The sequence below is a fragment of the Rosa chinensis genome, chromosome 5 (assembly GCF_002994745.2).
Source record: "Rosa chinensis cultivar Old Blush chromosome 5, RchiOBHm-V2, whole genome shotgun sequence".
NCBI classification, from domain to species: Eukaryota; Viridiplantae; Streptophyta; class Magnoliopsida; order Rosales; family Rosaceae; genus Rosa; species Rosa chinensis.
In genome coordinates, this window is record NC_037092.1 from 73,862,635 (window position 1) to 73,888,669 (window position 26,035).

The 26,035-nt window shown below is 42.0% G+C and overlaps 3 protein-coding genes, 1 long non-coding RNA gene and 3 pseudogenes across 16 annotated transcripts; 4 read left to right on the plus strand and 3 right to left on the minus strand.

The window, feature by feature from the left end:
• Positions 1–2: 2 nt before the first annotated feature.
• LOC112165150 lies at positions 3–5,711 on the minus strand (annotated as a pseudogene).
• LOC112165149 lies at positions 650–1,937 on the plus strand. 2 transcript variants are annotated; one of them, XM_040507167.1, is made up of 4 exons: positions 650–801; positions 1,166–1,303; positions 1,407–1,661; positions 1,789–1,937. In XM_040507167.1, exons 1-4 carry the CDS (start codon positions 775–777, stop codon positions 1,828–1,830), a joined length of 462 nt encoding a protein of 153 aa, XP_040363101.1. In that variant the 5' UTR covers positions 650–774; the 3' UTR covers positions 1,831–1,937. The 2 variants fall into 2 exon arrangements, with proteins under 2 accessions (XP_040363101.1, XP_024157353.1); XM_024301585.2 differs by lacking the exon at positions 650–801 and adding an exon at positions 846–1,041 and having other exon boundaries at positions 1,407–1,889.
• Positions 5,712–8,936: 3,225 nt separating the features above from the next.
• LOC121049533 lies at positions 8,937–12,124 on the plus strand. 8 transcript variants are annotated; one of them, XR_005800657.1, is made up of 9 exons: positions 8,938–9,109; positions 9,184–9,249; positions 9,657–9,703; positions 9,929–10,130; positions 10,225–10,399; positions 10,482–10,947; positions 11,028–11,048; positions 11,158–11,645; positions 11,753–12,124. It is a non-coding gene; the product is annotated as an uncharacterized LOC121049533 (long non-coding RNA). The 8 variants fall into 8 exon arrangements; XR_005800658.1 differs by having other exon boundaries at positions 11,031–11,048; XR_005800653.1 differs by having other exon boundaries at positions 10,482–11,379; positions 11,569–11,645.
• A 1,801-nt stretch (positions 12,125–13,925) lies between these two features.
• Positions 13,926–15,541, plus strand: LOC112165142. The gene is made up of 4 exons (XM_040505969.1): positions 13,926–14,266; positions 14,308–14,548; positions 14,624–15,355; positions 15,443–15,541. Exons 1-4 carry the CDS (start codon positions 13,926–13,928, stop codon positions 15,539–15,541), a joined length of 1,413 nt encoding a protein of 470 aa, XP_040361903.1.
• Positions 15,542–16,555: 1,014 nt separating this feature from the next.
• LOC112165148 lies at positions 16,556–17,658 on the minus strand (annotated as a pseudogene).
• LOC112165141 lies at positions 17,528–23,814 on the plus strand. 5 transcript variants are annotated; one of them, XM_040507165.1, is made up of 7 exons: positions 17,528–17,664; positions 17,772–18,411; positions 18,502–19,274; positions 19,482–21,198; positions 21,561–22,227; positions 22,304–23,035; positions 23,123–23,814. In XM_040507165.1, the coding sequence occupies exons 5-7, from the start codon at positions 21,598–21,600 to the stop codon at positions 23,219–23,221; spliced, it is 1,461 nt and encodes a 486-aa protein (XP_040363099.1). In that variant the 5' UTR covers positions 17,528–17,664; positions 17,772–18,411; positions 18,502–19,274; positions 19,482–21,198; positions 21,561–21,597; the 3' UTR covers positions 23,222–23,814. The 5 variants fall into 5 exon arrangements, with proteins under 5 accessions (XP_040363099.1, XP_024157344.1, XP_040363098.1 ...); XM_024301576.2 differs by having other exon boundaries at positions 18,502–19,259; XM_040507164.1 differs by having other exon boundaries at positions 17,772–17,948; positions 18,021–18,411; positions 18,502–21,198.
• A 60-nt stretch (positions 23,815–23,874) lies between these two features.
• On the minus strand, positions 23,875–24,950 carry LOC112165143 (annotated as a pseudogene).
• Between the last annotated feature and the right edge of the window lie 1,085 nt (positions 24,951–26,035).

Here is a 26,035-nt window from a genome sequence, read left to right on the forward strand (position 1 = left end):
CCTCACTTTCTGGGAACAAAGTTGGTGGCATATGACCAAGCATTGTTGTTAACAGGGTCAGCTAAGTGGTCAGCCAGGTTCTCAATTGGTCCTTTTCCGGTAACAATGGCTTGTACGAAAAACCCTAACATGGAAAACATAGCTAATCTTCCATTCTTGAGCTCCTGTACCTTTAGCTCAGCAAAAGCAAAAGCTTCTGGATCTTCCGCAAGCCCCAAGTCCCTAACGGGTCAAAGCTCCCTCCAGAGTTCAATGGGTCTACCACCTCACCGAGAGGCCCACCGGCAATTCTATGGCCTTCAACGGTGCCCATCAAGATGACCTGGGTGGCCCAAATTGCCAAAATGCGACTAAGCTTGGGTTTCCCAAGTAATCTAGCCCACCCTCACTGAATATCTGGGCTCCAACCTTGAACCAAACTTGACTCCGTTGCGGGCTAGGAGTTCGTGGAAAACACAGCCCAAGGCCCCAAGCATTGCCCATCTGGAATGGATGACCTCAAGCTCACGGTCTCGGGATCCGCTGATAGCCCAGCAGTGTCCCAACCGTAGTCCCCGGGAAACTCTCCGGTGAGTTAAGATGGAGCCTCACCGGAGAATGGACCCAAGTACTTGACACGGTCTGCACCGTACCACGGGTTGCCAGATGATACAGTTTTGGACTTGGCTGCGGTTTTGCACATGGTGACTCGGACCCTCACCAAGGAGATTGGATGTGGAGGAACTGAGAAGGCCTGAGGGAGTCATTGCTGAAGAGACGAAGGAGGCGAAGCGGATGAGAGTCAGGAAAGAGCTTGAAAAGGTCAGCTACAACACTCTTTGAGCTTAGAATGGATGGATATAAATTGTAGATATGATCTAATGTTTAATTTGTTAAGTGAGAATTGCTTAATTGAATAGAATGAGATTTTTGTATTTAATTTGAAAGTGAAGCTTGATTCTTAAAAGTACAACTGTTTAGATATGTAGCTTCTAGGTAGCTTAGTTGGGTCCAAAAGTGATTCAATGGTTTCGATGTGTAGCTTCTTCGTAACTGAATTGGGTATAAGAAAGAAGGATTGTTGAATAGTTTATTGCTTTAGTTTTGCAGAGTGTTTTTCAATCTGGTAGTTGTAAACTTGTTTGGTTGTGTTGTTATGTGATGAGAGCTTGTGGCTAATGAGCAGGCAGAGCGGAGAGCCACCGCACAGTTAATGTTCGACTTGGGACAGAAGGCTTATGGGAAGCGGATGTACGGTCGTGCCTTTGAGTTCCTAGAACGAGCACTGACAATCATTCCGAGGCCAACGTTATTTGGTGGTGAGGTAGGTTAACCCACCATGACTTTGAGGATCTCGTTTTGTTAATTGTTCAAATGCAACATGTTTGATCAGTGTGCGAATGGAATATGGTGTTATGCTTTAACAGATTCAAATTTGGCTTGCTATGGCCTACAAGGCTAATAAGCGCCATGTCGATTGCATTGATCTTTATAAGCAATTGGAGAACAAGCACCCAAGTGTCAGCTTCCCGCACCAAGCTGCAGAGCTTCGCCACATTTTCCAAGCACCAAAGATCAAGATTACTCGAGAAGAGATGGTAGACTATACCACTCATGAAGCCATTTTATGTTCAGCTAGACAAGTGCTGAACGCTTCTTGTTTCTGTTTAGGAAAAATGTTGGTGGGTTTGGTAAAAGGGGTCATTATCTTTCTCTGTTTCTCAGATCTTCATCTATTTTCTCATTGGTGAAAAAGAAGTTTAAAGATTTCTCATTAGGTCTCCTTCCTCAACCTCATCATAAAAGCAGATGGTGGAAATCCTCTTCTGCAGATGGTGGAGTCTTTTGTAAAGGACTAACCAGATTTATAATTACTGAGGAAGGATTAACCAGTCTTTTGTAGAAGTGATGCCACCATTAAGTTCGGCGATCTGTTCTTTATTTACTAAGCTTAAAGTCATGGATGCTTGTACTACTGAGGAGCTGGCTTTCAATGTAGGAGTTGGTGAGGTAATGGAATTGTTGGCTTGTTATGTGTGGGAGTGGTCAATTAATTTGACCATGCAATCAAAGCAATTAAAGAGAAGTAATGGCAGCAATAAATGCAACAATTGATGTTGCTGTAAATATGATGATAAATGCGGCATTCAGTATGGCAATCATGGCCTTGATGACGGTTATTGCAGAAATAAATATGGCCTTGATGACGGAGTGCCGCTCAAGTCGCTGCGACTTGCTGTGCAAGTTTACTTGCAGCCCACGCCGAGGTACACCTATAAATAGGTTGCTCGACATCAAGGTAAGGCATCTCATTCCGACTATCTCTACTCCACAATTAAGAAACGTACTGACTTAGGCATCGGAGAGTTTTCTGCAGGTACCCCCCCTTCTCCTCGAGCTGACGGTCAAACTCCAGGTCAACGCTCGAGAGAAGCTTCTCGATTGTTCCCGGTCAGCTCCCTCTCCAGTCCGCATTAATTGTTGGGTCAAACTCCTCTACGGAATTTTTCACCTCCAACAAGTGACGCCGTTTGTGGGAAACACTTTTCCCTAAAAAGTGATGGCGGGAGCTGCCCCTGACGGGATTCCATTTCTGTCAATGAGGACTGGTAGTGACGAAATTCCTCCCCTCCAACTTCCGAACGGGCCCATCCCAAGTCCCATCGGCGACCTGAACTTGCCTCCGGCTGACGAAATGCAAGGGCTCAGGCAGGAACTCGAGCAATTGAGGAGGGAAAAGCAGGACCGCGAGGCTCGTCGACGACGAAAACTTGAAAGGTTCCTACAACTCAACAGTGATTCGTCAGACGACGACGCCGTCGGCGACCTCCATCTAACTAACAACGGAGTAGCAAATGCAGGCTCCAGCGGCGTTATGGGAGGAATCTCTGGTGGACCCCTCGTCGAGGGGGTGGGAGGCATGGCAAATAGGAGGCAGAACGGAGCTGGAGTAGGCCAATCCAAAAGGGCGCGTAATGAATCGTGGCCCGAAAAGATGGAAAAAATGATTGATGCATGCAAACGAGCCGGCCCTCGGGAGCTGGCGGCAGAAATCGCAAGAGACGTTGGTAAATCGCCGTTTATCGACGACATTTTAAACGCGGCAAAACCCCGCCGGTTTACCACGCCGTTATTCCACAAATACGACAGAACGACCGATCCGGTAGACCATATCAAGGGGTACAAGCAACAAATGTCCATCGAGACAATCGACGAGAAACTAATGTGCAAGATCTTCCTTTCTAGTCTCACGGGGCCGGCGTCAACATGGTTTCAAGACCTCAAGCCGCATTCCATACCATACTTGTTGGAGGTGAAAAATTCCGTAGAGGAGTTTGACCCAACAATTAATGCGGACTGGAGCGGGAGCTGACCGGGAACAATCGAGAAGCTTCCCTCGAACGTTGACCTGGAGTTTGACCGTCAGCTCGAGGAGAAGGGGGGGTACCTGCAGAAAACTCTCCGATGCCTAAGTCAGTATGTTTCTTAGCAGTGGAGTAGAGAATTGGAATTTGATGGATTACCTGGACGTCGAGCCTCCTTTATATAGGCGATGACTTACTTCAGGAACAAGCCGCCATTATTTCTGCTTTGATGGCTGCATTTATTTACACACTTATAATGACAATTATTGCCGCACTAATAACAGTTAATCATTGCATACTTACGACCATCATAAACCATCATTCATTGCGTATTTATGATAGTCATTCATCGCGCACTTATAATCATAATCATTGTGCGTAGTTATTGTCGTAATAATCGCCGCATTCATGACTGAAATTTAACGCCATACTAACTGCAGAGTTAATCGCCTTAATTGCAGGCCTAACAGAATTTGACCACTCCCACAATGCCCCCAAATTTTCTCTTTGGACACTGGTCCTAAGAGGAAATTTCAATTCTCTAGCTGCTTCAAATCTTGCCTCGAATATTTCCTCGAGCCCTGGCCGTCCCGATTCTTTCCTCGAGCCCTGGCAGCCCCGATTCTTTCCTCAGGCCCTGGCCGCCCCAATTCTTTCCTCGGGCCCTGGCCATCCTAGCTGCCCCGAATCTTTCCTCGGGCCCTGGCCTCAGGGGGATTCTCATCTGATTTCGACCTTCTTCACCTCCATTAATTGGCCCAGCATGTTCTCCACTGTGCCATTATGGCCAATTAATTGTGGGCGGGGGTGGGATGATGGACCACACCCTCGCCGTGGGCGGGGGTGGGATGATGGACCACACCCCTCGCCGTGGGCGGGGGTGGGATGGCGTGCCTCACTCCTCGCCGCGGGCGGGGGTGGGATGATGGACCACACCCTCGCCGTGGGCGGGGGTGGGATGGCGTGCCTCACCCCTCGCCGTGGGCGGGGGGTGGGATGATGGACCACACCCTCGCTACACGCGGGGGTGGGATGGCGTTACGAATTTTGCCTATGCAGGATATGGCGGTTACGCAATCGGTTCTATATATAGCGAGCGAGGGTCATCCTCGGATGTTGCTTAGACGCAATGCAAGACAGATAGATCCTCCATTCCGGTTTGGTTTCGATTCTTTTATTGTTTTGCTCGGCTCCCTGTCTCAAATACTTTACGTTTGTTTTGTTTTTCTTTCTGAGCGTCTGCGCGCACAGCTAAGAAAAACAAGGGGGCTAATAGGAGAAAGGAATACGAGTATGTATCGAAGCCATGACGGTCGTTGCGAGGGCAGACGTCGTTAGGTAGTCTGATGTTAAGATTGATGATTTCGAAGATTACGGAGTATGTATCGAAGCCATGACGGTCGTTGCGAGGGCCGACGTCATTACGTAGTCTGACGTTAAGATTGATGATTTCGAAGATTACGAGGCGTCCTCGTAGACATAGACTCCAATTTCGAGGCGGCCTCGCCGAAATAGACCCCGATTTCGAAATAGGCGACCTCACCGAAATAGGCGACCTGGCCGAAATAGACCCCGATTTCGAGGCGACCTCGTCGAAATAGACCCCGATTTCGAGGCCACCTTGCCGAAGTATACCCCGATTTCGAGGCGACCTCGCCGAAATAGGCCCCGATTTAGAGGCGACCTCGTCGAAATAGGCCCCGATTTCGAGGCGACCTCGCCGAAATAGACCCCGATTTCGAGCGACCTCGTCGAAATAGACCCCGATTTCGAGGCGACCTCGTCGAAATAGACCCCGATTTCGAGGCGACCTCATCGAAATAGACCCCAATTTCTAGGCGACCTCGCCGAAATAGACCCCGATTTCGAGGCCACCTCGTCGAAATAGACGCCGATTTCGAGGCATCATCGCCGAAATAGACTCGATTTCGGGGTGCATAGGAGAGTCGATTTCGAGACACCCTCGTCGAAATAGACTTTGATTTCGAGGCATCCTCGCCGAAATATAGTACATTTCGAGGCACCCTCGTCGAAATAGATTTTGATTTCGAGACACCCTCGTCGAAATAGACTTCGATTTCGAGGCACCCTTGTCGAAATGGACCCCGACATCAAGGCACCCTTATCGAAATGCACGCCGACGTCGAGGCACCCTTATCAAAGTGGACACCTATGCCGACGTCGAGACGCCCTTGCCTTCATCAAAGTGGACGCCTACGCCGACCCGAGGTTGACGCCCTCAACGTCAAGGCTCCCTTGTCGAAGTGAACACCGTTATAGAGATTGGCACTAAAGGCATTGAGAAAGATGTCAGCGACATCGAGATTGAGACGCGAACGTCGAGGTCGACACCGACATCGAGGCTGAGGTGAGGTTATTGAGAAAAATGCCTACTCCGACGACAAGACGAAGACGTCGAGGTTGACACCAAGGGCCGACGACGAGACACCAACGTAGAAGTCGACACTGAGGTTATTGCGAAAGATGTCGCCGACGTCATGGTTGACGCCGAGGTTATTGAGAAAAACGTTGCCGACGTTGAGGTTGACACCGACATCGAGGTTAGCGCCGAGGTTATTGAGAGCGACATCATCGACGTCGAGGCTGGCATCGTAGTAATTGAGAAGGATGTCACCGACGTCGAGGCTGGTGTCGAGGTTATTGAGAAAAAGTCACCACCGTCGAGGTTGACACAGTAGACATTAAAGAAGATGTCATCAACGCCTATGTCGACGTCGACATCGTGGTCATTGTGAAGGAGACGTCATGACGTCAAGGCCGACGTCACAGAATGTTAGGTGACTACGAAGGGAAAAGAGGGAGTTTCATAGTATGGTACCTCAGGCTCGGAGTCTGGTTTGAGCTGCGCTGGGGCACGGCTTAGGAACGAGGTAGCTCAGAGGGGGCACCGAGCGCAGGCGGGACTAGAAACTAGGCTTTGGCGCTATGGGCGAGGCACCAGAGACTCCACAAGTAGACGAATCCGCGACGCAAAGACCCTACACTAGAATGGCTGCATGACAAAGGCAGATTTGAGTCCTGATTTGGGCACGTCGGCGTCGGCGTCATCGATGAGATGAGATGCCGACTCTAAATAAGGAGCGAAGATCTTCTTATACGGGCATCTACATTTTCAGCACGAGGATGGATCAACACGAGGAAGGCCTGGATGAAATTCAAAAAGGGGTGCTCAAAGAGAAATATAAAGATGTGGAGCCCATAGAGAAATTTAAGCTTTGGAAATTTTCTCTTGGGATGAATTCCCAAGGAGAAAATTTGGGGGCATTGTGGGAGTGGTCAATTAATTTGACCATGCAATCAAAGCAATTAAAGAGAAGTAATGGCAGCAATAAATGCAACAATTGATGTTGCTGTAAATATGACGATAAATGCGGCATTCAGTATGGCAATCATGGCCGCCAATAAGTGACGGTTATTGCAGAAATAAATATGGCCTTGATGACGGAGTGCCGCTCAAGTCACTGCGACTTGCTGTGCAAGTTTACTTGCAGCCCACGCCGAGGTACACCTATAAATAGGTTGCTCGACATCAAGGTAAGGCATCTCATTCCGACTATCTCTACTCCACAATTAAGAAACGTACTGACTTAGGCATCAGAGAGTTTTCTGCAGGTACCCCCCCTTCTCCTCGAGCTGACGGTCAAACTCCAGGTCAACGCTCGAGAGAAGCTTCTCGATTGTTCCCGGTCAGCTCCCGCTCCAGTCCGCATTAATTGTTGGGTCAAACTCCTCTACGGAATTTTTCACCTCCAACATTATGCTAATTTTTTTTTTTTGTTGGTACAAGATTTCTCATCCTATCTCCTATTTCCAGGTATTGGAAATGTTTGTATGCTTGTTAGTATCAAAGATGCCTTTGTCAGAAACTCTTCTGAAGCTTAAATCATAACCAAGCTTGAGCATTGAATATCCAAATCAAGGAATAAATATTTAACCTCAAACGGTAGGTGAATGACGAAGACAACATTTCTGTGAAGCTTATTATTTGCAAATCTCAGAAGATTGTTTCTTATGCAGAAGCAGGGGAGGATTTTGTCAATTTAGTTTTCAGTTTCCTGACCGTTCTACTCGGGTTTATAATAAAACAAATCCAGGATAGCTCGTCCTCTTTGAAAGTAAGCATTGAGCAGCTGTACAAGAGTGTCCAGGATCTTGATGATGAATTTTCAAATCAAATTACCAGAAGGAAATTCTACTCAATCCGAAGCTTTACCCTGGTTTTTGCCATGAGAACCACCTTTTAGCAATGGAGTATGGCCTGCAGGCCTCGAATTATTATGCACGCTACTGGATAGGTGATTCCTTTAGTAAAGTGGTGACTACTGATAAAGCCTTTGTTCCTTCCTGTTCTTCTTCTATGCAATCCGTGACTGCTGTCCCACTTAAATTCAAGAATTGCGAGACTCAATATGACGCGGTACGTGAACCTTTGAATGGATTGACGATGTTTACAGTTACTGACAATCTGATCATAAGGCCGATATCTCCTCTATTTAGCCTTTCTGTTTTAAACGAAATGAAGGTACCATTCTGTTGAGAGAAAATTGCACACAGTGAGCGTAAATGTCACCCAACATAATTTCACTCGTATTCATTTAGTGAATAGAGTTTTTATTATTTTGGGTTTGACCCATTCAAGACAGAATGTGTCTCTTAATTACAATCCCTTGTTACAGGGAAACACCATTTGATTCCATTTATGAAGAAACCAATTGATGGGATGTGTGTTTGTTTGTTTTTGCAGCTGCACCCGGATATTTGAATGGGTTGCCTACGTACCCTTGGAGAGAGATCAAGCCACTCGTAGTTCAAGAGTTTCAATGAGTGAGTGACTCATTGGAGGGCTTTGATTTTGGAATGAGAGTAGTGTTTGGGACGAATTTGGTTTAAGTGGACCAGGGATTCGATTTTATGTTTAGGACGCGGTTGTATCTAGATTAGTTTGTTTCTGGATTGCCTACATACCCTTTGCGGGATCAAACCACATGTAGTTCAGGCTTTTTTAGATTTAAATGGGTAAATGACCCATTTATTTTGAATTTTGTGTTTGGGGAAGGGTTTAAAGCCCTTGAATTTGGTTTGGACTGTATTGGTGTGATTTGGAATGGATTTGATTTTTGTGGTGTTGGGAGAATTTGACTAGAGTCAGTGATTCATATGGGACTGGTTGAATTTGGCTGGTGGAGTCAGGGATTCTGTTTGGAGTTGCGGTTGCATCTAGTGGGTCGCTAGACTGCCTACATACCCTATGAAAGGATCAAACCACTGTAGTTCATCATATTTGGGTTTTCGGTTTTGTACCTACTTTTTTGTTCGACGGCTATATTATTTTCGAACCCGTCGAAAGAACACATTTTTTGGTGAGCACTCGATTTAAATGGAGTGTCCACTGATTTGATTCGAGCAGGCCTTGAGACTTGAAACGGGTCTTGGGCTGTTCTGAAACTTGTTGAGAGTGATACTGATTTGAAATAGGCTCTATAGTGCTCTGAGACAACCCCAAAGCTTACAGTGCATAGATTGACATGGACACGCATTAATTTCACATCCGCACCCAACTTGAGCCCAATTTTCATCTTCGACAAACAGAAACTCGAAAGACCCTGCAATAGACCAGATAGACTCGATAAGCTCTGTCTCTTATCTCGTGGAGATATCTCTAGCGTGATTATCAATCTAGGACAGAGATCGAATCGGGGATGGAAACCAGCCATTTCAGTCCGATCTTGTTGAACTCGTTCTGGGTAAGCCTCTTTCCTCCAGGACCCCTTTGTTTTGGGATGTAATTTTAATTACTCTGCATGCTTTCATTTGTCAGTCTTGCTTATCGAAGATTCGAAGCCTCAGCTTTGTTGGGATTGCATCTCTTTGGAACCCGGAATTGGTAAGAAATCATCTTTTTGAAACTGTTCTCGCCAATTGAAACTGCATGAGTACAGCACCGCTTCAATTATGTTTTTTTATTTATTTATGCCACCGATTCAATTGCATACCTTATGTCTCTTTTTCAAAGACCTGCACATTAGCTCTTTGTCATTTCGCTATTTAATCCCCATTTCAGAACAACAGCACCATGCTCTGACAATTATGCTTAATTGCATAATGAGATTTTTGTCTTGATGCGTATTAATCACTTCATGAATTTATTACTTTGGCATGGCCTCTTGTATTATTAAACTTGCATTGTTTCTTGGTCCTTGTTGCCTGACTCTTTTTCAAAGCAAGCTTGCCGCAAACTTTGACATTCATAGTTCAAATATATAATTTAAAACTCTTTGTCTTTTGATGCAGGTCTTGAACGTTCCTCCACCTCCAAGTTTAATGTGGCTACTTGGGAGGTGATTTACTGCCATGTATATTGTAATATTGACTTGCCCGAGTTCATTTTTTTCATTCATGCTTTGTAGTTTGTACAGAGAGCATAAGAGCCAAAAGAACTTCATTGTTGATCTTCTTGTCGCTTGCTTCCATTTTGGGGAAAATCAAAACATGACACTAATTGTAGGCCTGCAAATGCTTTGTATATTTTTCTTCTCTGCTTTGATCACAAAGTTGCCTTGCAGATTCTAAACACCAGAGTCCAGACACCCTGCAAGTCGTCACCCCATGAGAGGCGGTCATGCTTGAAGCTTCAACATATCTTCTGGGATTGCTCTGGTTTCTTCCATCCTTTGTGGCAACTGGACTTCTTCATTCACGGTGGGTTGTGAGCTTCAACATTCGTTGTCTTCACTACTCAAGCAACCCTGCAGCCACCTTGTGTAGGTACTAGATCATCTTCCCTGTACTTTTTCTTGGCCACTGCAAACTAGAATAATGGCCACCTTGCCTCATGACTCTGGTGATGTCTATAATGCAGGCACGAACTTTGACAACAAACGCCCCATTTCATCGCTGGGATTTGGTGGACAAGATGAGTCCAAATTTCTCATAGAGAAGTGAAGAAACCTCCGCTTCACAACTTGGTCTCGAATTTCTGGTTTCTTTCCTCCTTGCCTGCAAGTTGCTGGAAGTATTCCGAGAGACCATCGAGGGTGAGCTTTCCTCTCCAGACACCAATTTTGATGATTTGTGGTTTGTCTTGCTTAGTCAATTCTTTGTGTGGCTTGTTTGCAGTGGTGCAAGGCCATTTGTTGTGTTGCGGTGGAAGGGAAGGCAGGAGGTACTTGGAACCAGTGAGAGTCTTTGTGAAAGAAAAGAGACATTGGAGCCTTGTTTTCACATGGTTCGGAGGTTTGCTGACACTTTGGAGTGCCATCACAAGGTTCTGAACACAACCTTGATGGAGGTGTATTGGATTCGCTGCTGCAACGTATTCCACCGGATTGGTCATACTCTCATTGATACATAAAGCGTACCGTACACGAGATTGCGACCGCTCCGGGGACCTCCACAGCTCCATGGCTCCATGGTGACACGAATAAAAGAGATTCCTGCATGAAAAACAAAGGAAGTAGCACTGGTAGATCAGAGAGATCTCAACCTTTGTATCTGCTTGTTGGCCCCTCGAAGCACGATCAAAATCTCTGAACACTTCTCTTCGTTATGCAGCTGGGCTTCGCCGCTTCGCCTCTCTCTTGATGTACTTCCTGTGTCTTCTCTCTAGCCTTTTCTGCTTCTCCCTCGAACAAAGTCGCTGAGCACTTCTTCTTTCCTTTGCAGCAGGGCTTCGCCTCTCTTGATGTATTTCTTGCTCCTTCTCTCCAGCCTTTTGCGTCTGCTTGCCTCCTCTCTGCTACCTTTTCTGCTTCTGCTCTCCTCTTTCTTATGCAGCCTTATGTTCCTTATATAGGGGGCAGTGAAGATTCTAGAGGGCTGGATAAACATTTGCTTGAAATTTGAATCTCCCGAAGCTCACGAAGATAAGTTGTTGATCGGAGACTTCGTCTTTGACTTTGAGACTGAACTTGGACGCCCTCTGCCACTTTATCCTTATCTCTCTTTGAGATATTTGATTCAAAATTTGAATGCCGCCCTTTTGTTTCTGTTTTGCAGCTTTTCACGTTGAAACTAGGTCAACATTCAACTTGTTTTGAATTTGAGAAAGAGATAATTTGTAACTAAAGCATCTGTTTAATTGCTGCCATTATCCTCATCTTTTGAATAATGTTGCGACAGCTACGCACTTTGTACATTGTGTGCTTCTTTTATTTTTATTTTTTTATTATTCAACACATTCACTGATATTGAGCAAATTGTGCAGGTTGGAGAGGAGGAGGTCAGTTATCGCTTATATTTTCTATTTGTCATTTCAACATAGTCATCACATTGCACCTTTGGGTACTGCAACATCAAATGACTACATTTAACCTTCTGCATCTCTATTTTGAAACTTCATGCATCTAATACTGTAAATGTTGTTTTCTGTTGTGCTGTTACTTCTGCAGGCTTTTTGCCTTCTTGTAACCTCATTTCTTTATGACTCTTCTCTCACCAGCGTCTTCCTTAGGCAGCCAAAGAGCGAACAATGACCAAAGCAGGCTTTTCACCTTTTGGTAACATCTTTTCTTTGTGACTCCTCTCACCAGTGTCTTCCTTAGGCAGCCAAAGAGGCAACAATGACCGAAGTTCAGTTATCTAATGTAAGAGTCAGATGATGCTTTTGATACTGGAACTCAACAATTATGATCATTTCCATAAAGCACCATTTATATATACTGGAAATCCTGTGCTCCACAACACCAATGACTGTGATTCTGTCATTGTACACACATGTAAGCAAGTCCTGCAGTATTTAAAATGTTGTGCGAGATTACTAAGTGCAATGTATTCTTAAGTTGGATCTGAAACCTACAAGATTTGATAAAAAGTATCAGAGCTGGTTGTTCAACTGTGTGACTAAGTAGTAAGTACAGTACAAGACAACTGTGGAAGTGCACATCAACCTCAAATGTGGATTGGGAAGGACGCATAAACGAATTATATGTGGTTCATTCTAGTGCAGTGCACGGTTCCCATGCTTATCGATTTCGTTTTTCGTTTCTATATGTTGGCGGGTTGAGCATGCGTTTAGCTGGTTTTGGTTTTGATAGAACATTTACCTCTAGATGATGTCGCCTATGTCCTGTGATGTTGCATAATGTTGGATTTTCAAATTTTAGGCTCTCTTTAGCCCTATATATACCCTAGAAATAATTAAATACAGAACAAAGTGACCAGAAATCCATTGCACCTTCACCATCAGTAGCTATAATGGAAGCAGTAGTCTGAGCAGGAAAATGTACTCAAGAGCCTAACAAGTTAATCAGAAATCCAGGTCAATCATTTGTACTTTATGAAAATGATAGAATTGACCAGCATATTAGGAGGTTTCCTTTTAATTCTAAAAGCCAGGACTTCCATTTCCACGTACTCATTAAATCCCCACACAAATGGAATTCGGCCAAGGAGGAATCCACCAAGGACAAAATATATACAATCATGCACAACAGATGGAGAAAATTAAAGAGGAATATTTCTTGCCTTTCCTATGTCCTTATGGAGATGCCATCATTATATTTTATTTCTTAGTTTAAATCTGCAGGTCACAGCAGGACCATAAAATCATCCTAGTTAAGGAATCCATTTAGAAAAGCTAAAATGGTGGACCATAACATGCAATTCTGCCTCCCGAGTGGCTCTTGCTTTCATGATTTACTTTTATTACTTTCAGCTGAGCCTCTCTTCTCTTGGAGTAGTCTTGTGTTTTCTGTACCATTGTACGTATAGCATTCTTGGAAGTTCAATGCTCAGCTGTACTTCGATTATCTACTAACTATCTGATTTCATTTATTTTCGTCAATTTGTTCTACTTGTAGAAAGAAATTGCAATGTGCTTTGATCACCAAACCCAAACAATAACCAGAGTCCTATATTTTAAGAGAAATCAGAAATGATGCCGCAAATTTCTTCTTCGTTAAGTAGTTGCCTTTTTCCACTCAAAATAGAAAAAGCTCTTTCCTTTTGAAAAGCTTAAAGTGGTGTACCAGGACATGGATGATGGGCCTTTCCAGACTCAAGGTCTTCTTCTTTAAATTGTATTGAGATTTGAGAGTGATTCAGAGCATATTGTAGCAAACAAAGTTCTATCGCTGGGAGTTGCTCATCTCTAAAATACTACTACCTTGAAGCCTTTCTCTTTTAGGTTTCAGAAGTCGAAGTACTGCTGCAGCCTAGAGAGTAGTAAAGTTTTCAATATTGGTAGGCTCCCAAAACAGAACAAGTTTTCTGTATGGTATTTTTCTATTTCTTATAATTGTTTAGAAAGACTCCATTCAGGAGTCCTAATGTTTCGTATTTGCATGTGACATTTTAGGAGGTTTATTTTTTTCTTTGGCAAAGATTTTAGGAGGTGTAGTAGTTTTAGTTTAGGATTTTGGACCCTAAAAAACCATTAGTTTTCCTTTTTTTTTTTTCTTTATTGTGTTTTAGTCTTTATTTGATGTAAGAACTTAACCTCAAGCTCGATCATCTTCATCTCTTCAATTAAGCAGGAAACAACATATATTCTTGTACCAAGTGCTCATGGAGTTAATTTGTACCAGGAAACAATAACAAAGCTGAATTTACATCTTATCTTCCATGGCTCAAGAAGTATCAGATGCGAAGAATATCAGCTTGAAGGCATTAGTGGACAAGGGGAGAAACAGAGTTATCTTCGTAGAGGCCGATAATGATTTCATTGATGTTCTCTTCAGTTTTTTGACATTACCGATGGGAAAAATTGTCAGGCTTGCCCGCGACCATTCAATAGCACTGGAAATAGGTTGCATGAACAAATTGTATCAGAGTATTGAGAAGCTTGATGTGCAGGTTTTCAAGTCCAATGCATGTAGAGACATGTTGTTACTTCCGCACAGTGCAGCGAACTGTCATTGCAAGAACCTCAAATTGAAAATTATTGATGATGCTGAGCCACAACGGTTTGACTGCTCTGCTACTTATTCTCATCCCCCTGGTTCAGTTATTATTCAACTGTTCCTTGCCCTTCCTGTTCATCTATTATGGATTATAAAGTATATCTTAAAGAGGGTGATTCTCAAGATGGAGGGGTCTTTGTAAAAGAGCGAGCCAGGGTTATAATTACTGATGATTTACAAGTGATATTCCCATTAAGTGCAGCTAGCATTTCCTTGTTTACCAAGCTTGGAGCCACGAATAGCAATACCACTGAGGAGCTAACTTTCAGTATTGGAGTCGAGCAGGTAAATTTTAGTATGCCATATTCGTTGTTACTACTATACCTGTGACATTGTTTCTGATGTTAAAGTATTTTCCAGGTTTTGAATTTGATTGTGAGCTCATTTGTATCAAAAACGCCTTTAACTGAAACTCTGCTGAAGCCTAATCCTGTACCAAAATTAGGTTGTGTGAATTTCAGTCAAGGAAAATGTATTGAATCTCAAATGTCAGCTGGGGCCTCGATAGATGAGGAAACTGAAAAAATCTCTGTCAAGCTCATAGTGAGTAAATCAAAGAATTTGGTTTGCTATGCAGAAGTACGAGAGGATTTCGTTAATTTGATCTTCAGTTTCTTGACTCTTCCACTTGGGTTTATATTAAAGCAGATGCTGGACTCCCCTTGGAAAGGATGTATTGATCAGTTGTGCAAGGGTGTCCTCGATTTTGATGAGCAATTTTTTAAGTCAAATTACCACAAGGAATTGCTATGCAATTCAAAACTTGTTCCTGGGTTCAGCTATGAGAACAATCTTTTAGGAATTGAGGAGGCCGTGTACTATAAGTTGTCTAATCGTACGTATACCGCTGATACATCCATTATCTCTTCTGCGTCCTTGGAGGCACCTAAAGTTCAATTTTTGGATCCCAAATCCCATGGTGATAAAGATAGAAATGCTAGGGGATTCTTAAAAGAACCAGCAATTTTCACAGTAACTGACAATTTAGATGTAAGGCCAGTATCTCCAATCTTTCAACTGTCTGTTCTTAATTATTTGAAGGTACATTTCACTGATATTGAGTATCGAACTGTGCATGTTGGCAAGAACGAGGTGAGTTGAATAAAATTTTCTTTAAACTCTAATTCAAGCCATTAGCTAGGCTGATCAATTCATTATAGATTGTTGTCCACTTTGCAGGCTTTGCGTCTTTTGGTGGCTTCTGTTGTTTCTGACTCACTTCTAACCAATGCTTTCCTAAGGAAGCCAAAGGAGCCATTGGTTAAGCAAGAGCAATGAGGAGTACTTAAGAAGAGGTGGTGCTTTTGTTGCTACTACCCCTAAGTATGAGGTTTGGTTTTTCAGAAGAACTTCCATTTGTAGCGACCTGCATAGTCTGTATATTTGGGTGCGAACTCCTTGGTCATGTTTTCGTTGCGTAAGTTTGTGTTGTAAGAATATGTATATTGCTATTGTGTCGAGACTCGGGAGCTCTGTGTGTGTGTGTCTCTCTCTGCTTTCTTCATTACGTGAATATGAACTTGTTCTAGCTATGGTAACCTATGACTGACTGGTTAAATTGTGTTCTAAACTTCTAATCGTATAGAACTATCTTTGTTTACATATCAGCTAGCCATGATATGTTCAAAGAAGGAAATCTCTGTTTCTTCAGTCACTTATATATGAGATGCAATTCACGTCACTCTCTAGAAATAGTGGTGTGGATTGTGTTGATTCACAGCACAATATTTCTGACCTTAGAAATAGGACTTGATCCTCATGTACAAGATCTGTTTGCATCAAGAATGACATTTCAAATAGGATTTGCTTCTCATGTACATATCACATTACATCATCCTAAAACAACTTGGCCTTTTTAGTTTGTTAAAATTTCCATCTCATTCACGTCCTCCATTTATTTTGCTCGGTGTTGTTGTTGCCGGCTTTGGATCTGTTGGCGGCGTCTTTTGTTGGTGATTCTGCCCTCACTGTGGCCTTCAAAAGGCAGCCCAAGGAAGAAATGAAGAAAGCTTGGCTATCTAATACAAAACAGAACCCATGTTGATAGTAAGTGTGCTTTGCACTACCTTCACTGAGGGTTTGGCATCGGTATACTTGTAGTTTAAGCCAAACGTTATCTGATGGTGAATTTAAAATGCATGCTTTCTATTGCTTAGCCAGTCACCACCAAGTATTCATATACATAAACATATTTGAAAAAATAAATCTGCATTGATTTCACAACAAATATACACACGATATGTTTCTGGGAACAAAGTTGGTGGCATATGACCAAGCATTGTTGTTAACAGGGTCAGCTAAGAGGTCAGCCAGGTTCTCAATTGGTCCCTTTCCGGTAACAATTGCTTGTACGAAAAACCCGAACATGGAAAACATAACTAATCTAGCCCACCCTCATTGAATATCTGGGCTCCAGCCTTGAACCAAACAGCTTCACCGAACTTGACTCTGTTGCTGGCTAGGAGTTCGGGGAAAACACAGCCCAAGGCCCCAAGCATGGCCCATCTGGAATGGATGACCACAAGGCTCAAGCTCACGGATTTTGGCAAAGGTCTCGGGATCCGCTGATAGCCCAGCAGTGTCCCAACCGTAGTCCCTGGGAAACTCTCCGGTGAGAGGTATGATGGAGCCTCACCGGAGAATGGGCCCAAGTACTTGACACGGTCTGCACCGTACCATGGGCTGCCAGATGATACAGTTTTGGACTTGGCTGCGGTGACTCGGGCCCTCACCAAGGAGATTGGATGTGGAGGAACTGAGCTTCACAGCTTGGCCAGCTAGAGAAGGGAAGGAGAGAGTCATTGCTGAAGAAGCCATTTGAGAGAAAATGACACTGTAGTGAGTGTTTTTAGGAAGAGACGAAGGAGGCGAAGCGGATGAGAGTCAGGAAAGAGCTTGAAAAGGTCAGCTACAACACTCTTTGAGCTTAGAATGGATGGATATAAATTGTAGATATGATCTAATGTTTAATTTGTTAAGTGAGAATTGCTTAATTGAATAGATTGAGATTTTTGTATTTAATTTGAAAGTGAAGCTTGATCCTTAAAAGTACAACTGTTTAGATATGTAGCTTCTAGGTAGCTTAGTTGGGTCCAAAAGTGATTCAATGGTTTCGATGTGTAGCTTCTTCGTAACTGAATTGGGTAAGAGAAGGATTGTTGAATAGTTTATTGCTTTAGTTTTGCAGAGTGTTTTTCAATCTGGTAGTTGTAAACTTGTTTGGTTGTGTTGTTATGTGATGAGAACTTGTGGCTAATGAGCAGGCAGAGCGGAGAGCCACCGCACAGTTAATGTTCGACTTGGGGCAGAAGGCTTATGGGAGGGGGATGTACGGTCGTGCCTTTGAGTTCCTAGAACGAGCACTGACAATCATTCCGAGGCCAACGTTATTTGGTGGTGAGGTAGGTTAACCCACCATGACACGAGATCCTCATATTTTGTTAATTGTCCAAATGCAACAACATGTTTGATCAGTGTGCGAATGGAACGTGGTGTTATGCTTTAACAGATTCAAATTTGGCTTGCCATGGCCTATGAGGCAAATAAGCGCTATGCCAATTGCATGGATCTTTATAAGCAATTGGAGAACAAGCACCCAAGTGTCAGCTTCCCACACCAGGCTGCAGAGTTTGCTACATTTTCCAAGCACCGAAGATCAAGATTAAAGATTACTCGAGAAGAGATGGTAACTATACCACTCATCAAACCATTTTATGTTCAGCTAGACAAGGGCTGAACGCTTCTTGTTTCTGTTTAGGAAAAATGTTGGTGGGTTTGGTAGAAGGGGTCATTATCTTTCTCTGTTTCTCAGATCTTCATCTATTTTCTCATTGGTGAAAATGAAGTTTAAAGATTTCTCATTAGATCTCCTTCCTCAACCTCATCATATCCATGCCAGTTGGCTTCGCAGATTCACTAGATAATGAGATATCTCTTTCAGTGGGAAAGTTGAAGAAATCCTCTTCTGCAGATGGTGGAGTCTTTTGTAAAGGACTGACCAGATTTATAATTACTGAGGAAGGACTAACCAGTCTTTTGTAGAAGTGATGCCACCATTAAGTTCGGTGATCTGTTCTTTATTTACTAAGCTTAAAGTCATGGATGCTTGTACTACTGAGGAGCTGGCTTTCAATGTAGGAGTTGGTGAGGTAATAGAATTGTTGACTTGTTAATTGTTATGCTATTTTTATTTTTATTTTTGCTGGTACAAATTTTCTCATCCTATCTCTTATTTCCAGGTTTTGGAAATGCTTGTATGCTCATTAGTATCAAAGATGCCTTTGTCAGAAAGTCTTCTGAAGCCTAAATCAAAACCAAACTTGAGCAATGAATATCCAAATCAAGGAATATGTATTGAACCTCAAATGGTAGGAAGCTGGATGAATGAGGAAGGAAACATTTCTTTGAAGCTTATGGTTAGCAAATCTCAGAAGATTGTTTGCTATGCAGAAGCAGGGGAGGATTTTGTCAATTTACTTTTCAATTTCCTGACCGTTCCTCTCGGATTTATAATAAACAGATCCGGGATAGCTCGTCCTCTTTGAAAGGAAGCATTGAGCAGCTGTACAAGAGTGTCCAGGATCTTGATGATGAATTCTTCAAATCAAATTACCAGAAGGAAATTTTACTCAATCCGAAGCTTTACCCCGGTTTTTTCTATGAGAACCATCTTTTAGGAATTGAGTATGGCCTGGAGACCTCGAATTATTATGCACTATACGGGACAGGTGATTCCTTTAGTAAAGTGGTGACTACTGATAAAGCCTTTGTTCCTTCCTATTCTTCTTCTATGCCATCAGTGACTACTGTCCCACTTAAACTCAATTATTGCGAGGCTCAATATGACACCGTACGTGATCAAGGATTTTTGAATGGACCGACAATGTTTACAATTACTGACAATCTGATCACAAGGCCCATATCTCCTCTATTTGGCCTTTCTGTTTTAAACGAAATGATGGTACTATTCACTGATATTGAGGAGCAAATTGTGCAGGTTGGAAAGGAGGAGGTCATTATTGCTTGTATTTCCTATTTTTCATTTCAACATAATCATCATATTGCACCCAACTCATTTTCTTTGCTACTGCAACATCAAATGACTACATTTTACCTTCTGCATTTCTATTTTGAAACTTCAGGTATTCTTACTTAGCAAGACTGGGTGTAATCTAATACTGTAATTGTTGTTTTCTGCTGTGCTGTTTACTTGCTGCAGGCTTTTGGCCTTTTGGTAACATCTTTTCTTTGTGACTCTTCTCTCACCAGCGTCTACCTTAGGCAGCCAAAGAGAGAACAATGACCAAAGCAGGCTTTTCGCCTTTCGGTAACATCATATTGTTATTTACATAAAGCACCAATTATATATACTGGAAGTCATGTGCTTCACAATACCAATGACTGCGATTGTGTCATTGTATAGCCATGTACGCAAGTCTTCCTTTTATTTTGTTGTGCAGTATTTAAAATTTTGTGTGAAAATACTAAGTGCAATGTATTCTTAAGTTGGGTCTTTAAACCTACAAGATTTGATAAAAGGTATCAGAGTTGATTGTTAAACTGTGTGACTAAGTACAGCGCATGACAACTGTGGAAGTGCACATCAACCGCAACTGTGGAAGGGGAAGGATGCATAAACGTATTATCTGTGGTTCATTATAGTTCAGTGCACAGTTCTGATGCTTATCAATTTTGTTTTTCATTTCTATATGTTGGCATGTTGAGTGTGCATTTAGCTGGTTTTGATAGAACATTTGCTACCAGATGATGTCGCCTAACAGTATGATGTTCATGTCCTGTGATATTGCATAATGTTAGATGTTCAAATTTTAGGCTCATCTCTAAAATCTTAGACCTATAACGTAAAAATAATTAAATACAGAATAAAGTGACCAGAAATCCATTGCATCTTCAGCATCAGTAGCTATAATGACAGCAATAGTCTGAGCAGGAAAATGTACTCAAGAACCTAACAAGTTAATCAGAAATCCAGGTCAATCATTTTTTCTTTCTGAAAATGATAGAATAGACCAGCATATTAGGAGGTCTCCTTTTAATTCTAAAAGCCAGGACTTCCATTTCCGCTGATCAGATCCCCACACAAATGGAATTTGGCCAAGGAGCTATCCACCAAGGACAAACTATATACAATCATGCACAACAGATGGAGAAAATTAAAGAGGATTTCTTGCCTTTCCTATGTCCTTATGGAGATGCCACCAACTGGCTACAAGTTATATTTTATTTCTTTACTTTTTATCTGGATGTCACAGCAGGACCATAAATTTCACCTAGTTAAGGAATCCCCTTCAGAAAGCTAAAATGGTGGACCATAACATGCAATTCTGCCTCCCAACTCCCAAGTGGCTCTTGCGTTCATGATTTACTTTTATTACTTTCAGCTGAACCTTGTCTTCTCTTGGAGTAGTATTGTGTTTTCTGTACCATTGTACATATAGCATTAGCATTCTTGGAGGTTCAAAGCTCAGCCGAACGGACTTCGATTATCTACTAACTATATGATTTCATTTATTTTTGTCAAATTTGTTCTCCTTGTAGAAAGAAATTGCAATGTGCTTTGATCATCAAACCCAAACAATAACCAGAGTCCTATATTTTAAGAGAAATCAGAAATCTACAATGCCACAAATTTCTTCTTTGATAAGTAGTTGCCCTTTTGCTTTCAAAAAAGAAAAAGCACTTCCCTTTTGAAAAGCTTTAAGTGGTGTGCCATGACATGGATGATGGGCCTTTCCAGATTCATGGTCTTCTTTAACTTGTATTGAGAGTGATTCAGAGCATACTGTAGCAAACAAAGTTTTATCGCTGGGAGTTGCTCGTCTCTGAAAAAAATACTACCTTGTAGCCTTTCTCTTCTAGGTTTCAGAACTTGAAGTACTGCTGCAGCCCGGAGCGTAGTAAAGTTTTCAATATTGGTAAGCTTCCAAAACAGAACAAGTTTTGTCTATGGTATTTCTCTATTTCTTATAATTGTTTAGAAAGACAACTCCATTCAGGAGCCCTAATGTTTCTGTTTCTGGGTCAACATTCTGTATTTGCATGTGACATTTTCGGATGTTTATTTTTTTCTTGGCAAAGATTTTAGGAGAGTAGTTTTAGTTTTAGGATTTTGGACCCCAAAAAACGATTAGTTTTTCCTGTTTATTTTTTTATTGTGTTTTAGTCTTTATCTGATGTAAGAACTTAACTTCAAGCTCGATCATTTTCATCGCATCAATTTAAGCAGGAAACAACGTATATTCTTGTACCAATTGCTCATGGAGTTAATTTGTATCAGGAAACAATACCAAAGCTGAATTTACATCTTATCTTCCATGGCACAAAAAGTATCAGATGAGGAGAATATCAGCTTGAAGGCATTGGTGGACAAGGGGAGAAACAGAGTTATCTTTGTAGAGGCTGATAATGATTTCGTTGATGTTCTCTTCAGTTTTTTGACATTACCAATGGGAAAAATTGTCAGGCTTGCCCGCGACAGTTCAACACCACTGGAAATAGGTTGCATGAACAAGTTGTATAAGAGTATTGAGAAGCTTGATGTGCAGGTTTTCAGGTCCAATGCATGTAGAGACATGTTGTTACTTCCGTACAGTGCAGCTAACTGTCATTGCAAGAACCTCCAATTGAAAATTATTGACGATGCTGAGCCAACATGGTTTAAGTGCCGACGGTGCCGTTATGCAGATGATATAACCTGGTTAAGTTATTATGCAGGAGTTTCTTGCCTTTCCTGTTCAAGTAATATGCATACTGAAGTACATATTTCAGAGGGTGATTCCAAAGTTGGAGGGGTCTTTGTAAAAGAGGGAGCCGGGGTTATAATTACTGATGATTTACAAGTGATACCCCCATTATGTGCAGCTAGCATTTCCTTGTTTACCAAGCTTGGGGCCACGAATAGCAATACCACTGAGGAGCTAACTTTCAGTATTGGAGTCGAGCAGGTTGTTTTTTAGTATGCCTCATTTTTTGTTACTACTATGCCTGTTCCATGCTTTCTGATGTTAAAGTATTTTCCAGGTTTTGAATTTGCTTGTGTGCTCATTTGTATCCAAAACGCCATTCACAGAAACTCTGCTGAAGCTGAATCCTGTACCAAAATTAGGTGGTGTGAATTTCAGTCAAGGAAAATGTATTGAATCTCAAATGTCAGGGGCCTCGATAAATGAGGAAAAAGAAAACGTCTCTGTCAAGCTCATAGTTAGTAAATCAAAGAATGTGGTTTGCTATGCAGAAGTACGAGAGGATTTCGTTAATTTGATCTTCAGTTTCTTGACTCTTCCACTTGGGTTTATATTAAAGCAGATGCTGGATTCCCCTTGGAAAGGATGTATTGATCAGCTGTGCAAGGGTGTCCTAGATTTTGATGAGCAATTTTTTAAGTCAATTTACCACAAGGAATTGCTATGCAATCCCAAACTTATTCCGGGGTTCAGCTATGAGAACAATCTTTTAGGAATTGAGGAGGCAGAATACTATATGTTTTCTGATCGTAAGTTGACTTCTGATAGATCCATTATCCCTTCTAACCAGTCCTCTCAGGCAATGACAGTTGAATTTTTGGATCCCAAATCCCATGGTGATACAGATACAAGTGCTCGGGGATTCTTAAAAGAACCAGCAATTTTCATGGTAACTGACAATTTGGATGTAAGGCGAGTATCTCCAATCTTTCAGCTGTCTGTTCTTAATGATTTGAAGGTACATTTCACTGATATTGAGGATCGAACTGTGCATGTTGGCAAGAACGAGGTAAGTTGAATAAAATTTTCTTTAAACTCTAATTTAAGCCATTAGCTAGGCTAATCAATTTATTATAAATTGTTGTCAACTTTGCAGGCTTTGCGTCTTTTGGTGGCTTCTGTTGTTTCTGACTCAGTTCTAACCAATGCTTTCCTACGGAAGCCACAAGAGTCATCAATTAAGCGAGAGCAATGAGAAGTACTTAAGAAGAGGTGTTGCTTCTGTTGCTACTACATCTAAGTATGCGTTTTGGTTTTTATGAACAACTTCCATTTGTAGCGACCTGCATAGTCTGCATATTTGGGTGCGAACTCTTTAGCCATGTTTTCATTGCGTAACTTTGTGTTGTAAGAATATGTACTTTGCTGTTGTGTCGAGACTCAAGTGCTCTCTCTGTGCGTGTCTCTCTGCTTTCATCAGTACCTAAATATGAACTTGTACTGGCTATGATAACTTAAGACCTGTTAAGTTGTGTTCTAATCGTATCTAAGTACCTTTGTTTCTAGATAGTTCTTGATCAGCTCGCCATGATATGCTCAAAGAAGGAAATCTCTGTTCTTTTCAGTCACTTGTATATGAGATGCAATTCACCTCACTCTAGAAACAGTGGTGTGGATTGTGCTGTGTTGATTCACAACACAATATTTCTGACCTTAGAAATAGGACTTGATTCTCATGTACAAGATCAGTTTGCATAATTCTGACCTTTTAAATAGGACTTGCTACTCATGTACAGATCACATTACGTCATCCTAAAACAACTTGGCCTTATTTTTAATTTGTTAAAATTTTCATCTCATTCACTTCCTCCAGTTATTTTGCTCGGTGTTGTTATTGCAGGCTTTGCGTCTGTTGGCGGTGTCTTTTGTTGGTGATTTTGTTCTCACTGATGCCTTCAAAAGGCAGCCCCAAGTAAGAAATGTAGAAAGCTTGGTTATCTAATACAAAACAGAAACACCCAACATGGATATTGTGTTTGGCACTACCTTCACTGAGGGTTTGGCTTCGGCATGCTTGTAGTTGAAGCCAAATGTTATCCGATGGTGTGTTTAAAATGCATGCTTTCTACTGCTTAGCCAGTCACAACAAAGTATTTATCTCCGTTGATTTCACAACAAATATGCACACAATATGTCTCTCTCTCAAGTCCTTAACCTCACTTTCCGGGAACAAAGTTGGTGGCATATGACCGAGCATTGTTGTTAACAGGGTCAGCCAAGTGATCGGCAAGGTTTTCGATTGGTCCCTTTCCGGTGACAATGGCTTGCACGAAAAATCCGAACTTAGAAAACATGGCCCATTCTTTAGCTCCTTCACCTAAACCTCTGCAAATGCCTCTGGATCTTCAGCAAGTCCTAATGGATCAAAGCTCTACCACCTCACCGAGAGGCCCACTGGCAATTCTATAGCCTTCAACCGCGCCTATCAGGATGACCTGTGTGGCCCATATTGCTAATGGCCGAGGACTAAGCTCGGGTTTCCCAAGTAATCTAACCCACCCTCGCTAAATATCTGGGCTCCGTCCTTGAACCAAACAGCCTCCCCGAACTTGACTCCATTGCAGGGTAGGAGTTCAGGGAAAACACAGCCCAAGGCCCCAAGTATGGCCCATATGGAATGGATGACCTCAAGCTCACGGTTTTTGGCAAAGATCTCGGGATCCGCTGATAGCCCAGCGGTGTCCCAACCGTAATCTCCAGGAAACTCCCCAATGAAGTAAGATGGGGCCTCATCAGAGAATGGGCCCAAGTACATAACACGGTCTACACTGTACCATAGGCTGCCAGATGACATGATTTTAGACTTCACAGCGGTTTTGCATGGTGACTCGGCCTTTACCAAGGAGATTAGAAGTGGAGGAACTGAGCTTCACAGCTTGGCCAACTAGAGAAAGGGAGGAGAGAGCCATTGCTGAAGAAGCCATTTGAGAGAAAATGAAACTGTAGTGAGTTTTTTTTTTAATCTAATAGACTAGTGCAGGCTTCTTGTTTCTGTTTATGAAAATGTAGGTGGCTATATATAGAGGTTTGGTAAAGGGGTCATTATTTTTCTCAGATTTTCATCTATTTTCTGATGAGTGCTTCTATTCATACCTTCCAAATTGGAATCTAGACCTCCATTAATTTTTTTTGACAATTTTTATTCCTGTAATAACCTTTGAAAATATAGGAAGAGAAAAAAATAATAAGAAGAAGAGCCCAGCCGTGTGCTTCCATGCTTTCCTCTTAACCTTCACTATACTCTCTTTCTCTAACCTTTATCTTCATCATCACACAGCTCTAATCATCCCACCTTCTGACTGTTATTTACTCTTCCCACCTTGTACATACATTTGCCCAATGATTGAATGCTCCACATCAGAAACACATCTCATTATTACCTGATATTTGGTTTCCCTCTTTGATTGAGGTGAGGAATTCGTGCACGTGCCATGACCCTAGGGCATCAGAAACACATCTCATTATTACCTGATATTTGGTTTCCCTCTTTGATTGAGGTGAGGAATTCGTGCACGTGCCATGACCCCTAGGGCTGGCGGCGCCACCATTGGTGGCGGCTCTTCTTTGTTGGAATTTTAGATATAATATTTCAAAATACAATATTATTTATTAAGTTTAATCGTAGCCAATTATTTGGTGCTTTGTTTTTCAATAAAACCTTCATTGCATAAGTTGGTATATCCTTTATTGCTCACTACATCCGTTACAATTATGAGGCATGTTAATTGCTTCTTTATGCATTGTTGACCAGTAAGTTTTTCCATATCAGTTACAAAAGTCAACATTATGAATATTGATGATCATTATCATACCTTAATTACTAGTCTTCTTTACTGAGCCATATATATACCCTCGTTCCTTCCAATTAGGGAAGTATATGTATGATCACTATACATTCTCCTCAAGAGTTTTTTTTCTCATATTTTAGTCAATTTTATGCCCTCAATATTCATTCTTTCCTATGCCAAAGGAAATTAACAAGCTATTCTAGGATCCAAGTATTGCGAGT

Excerpts from the sequence above, each read along its gene's own strand:
- LOC112165149 (XM_040507167.1), top strand. The coding sequence starts at position 775 with ATGAGAGTCAGGAAAGAGCTTGAAAAG. Across the intron at positions 1,304-1,406 it reads CAACGTTATTTGGTGGTGAG|ATTCAAATTTGGCTTGCTAT; the intron begins GTAGGTTAACCC and ends ATGCTTTAACAG. Across the intron at positions 1,662-1,788 it reads TCTGTTTAGGAAAAATGTTG|ATGGTGGAAATCCTCTTCTG; the intron begins GTGGGTTTGGTA and ends TCATAAAAGCAG.
- LOC112165142 (XM_040505969.1), top strand. The coding sequence starts at position 13,926 with ATGGCTCAAGAAGTATCAGATGCGAAGAATATCAGCTTGAAGGCATTA. Across the intron at positions 14,267-14,307 it reads GATGATGCTGAGCCACAACG|TTATTATTCAACTGTTCCTT; the intron begins GTTTGACTGCTC and ends CCCCTGGTTCAG. Across the intron at positions 14,549-14,623 it reads TCAGTATTGGAGTCGAGCAG|GTTTTGAATTTGATTGTGAG; the intron begins GTAAATTTTAGT and ends AGTATTTTCCAG.
- LOC112165141 (XM_040507166.1), top strand. The coding sequence starts at position 21,598 with ATGGCACAAAAAGTATCAGATGAGGAGAATATCAGCTTGAAGGCATTG. Across the intron at positions 22,228-22,303 it reads TCAGTATTGGAGTCGAGCAG|GTTTTGAATTTGCTTGTGTG; the intron begins GTTGTTTTTTAG and ends AGTATTTTCCAG. Across the intron at positions 23,036-23,122 it reads TGCATGTTGGCAAGAACGAG|GCTTTGCGTCTTTTGGTGGC; the intron begins GTAAGTTGAATA and ends TCAACTTTGCAG.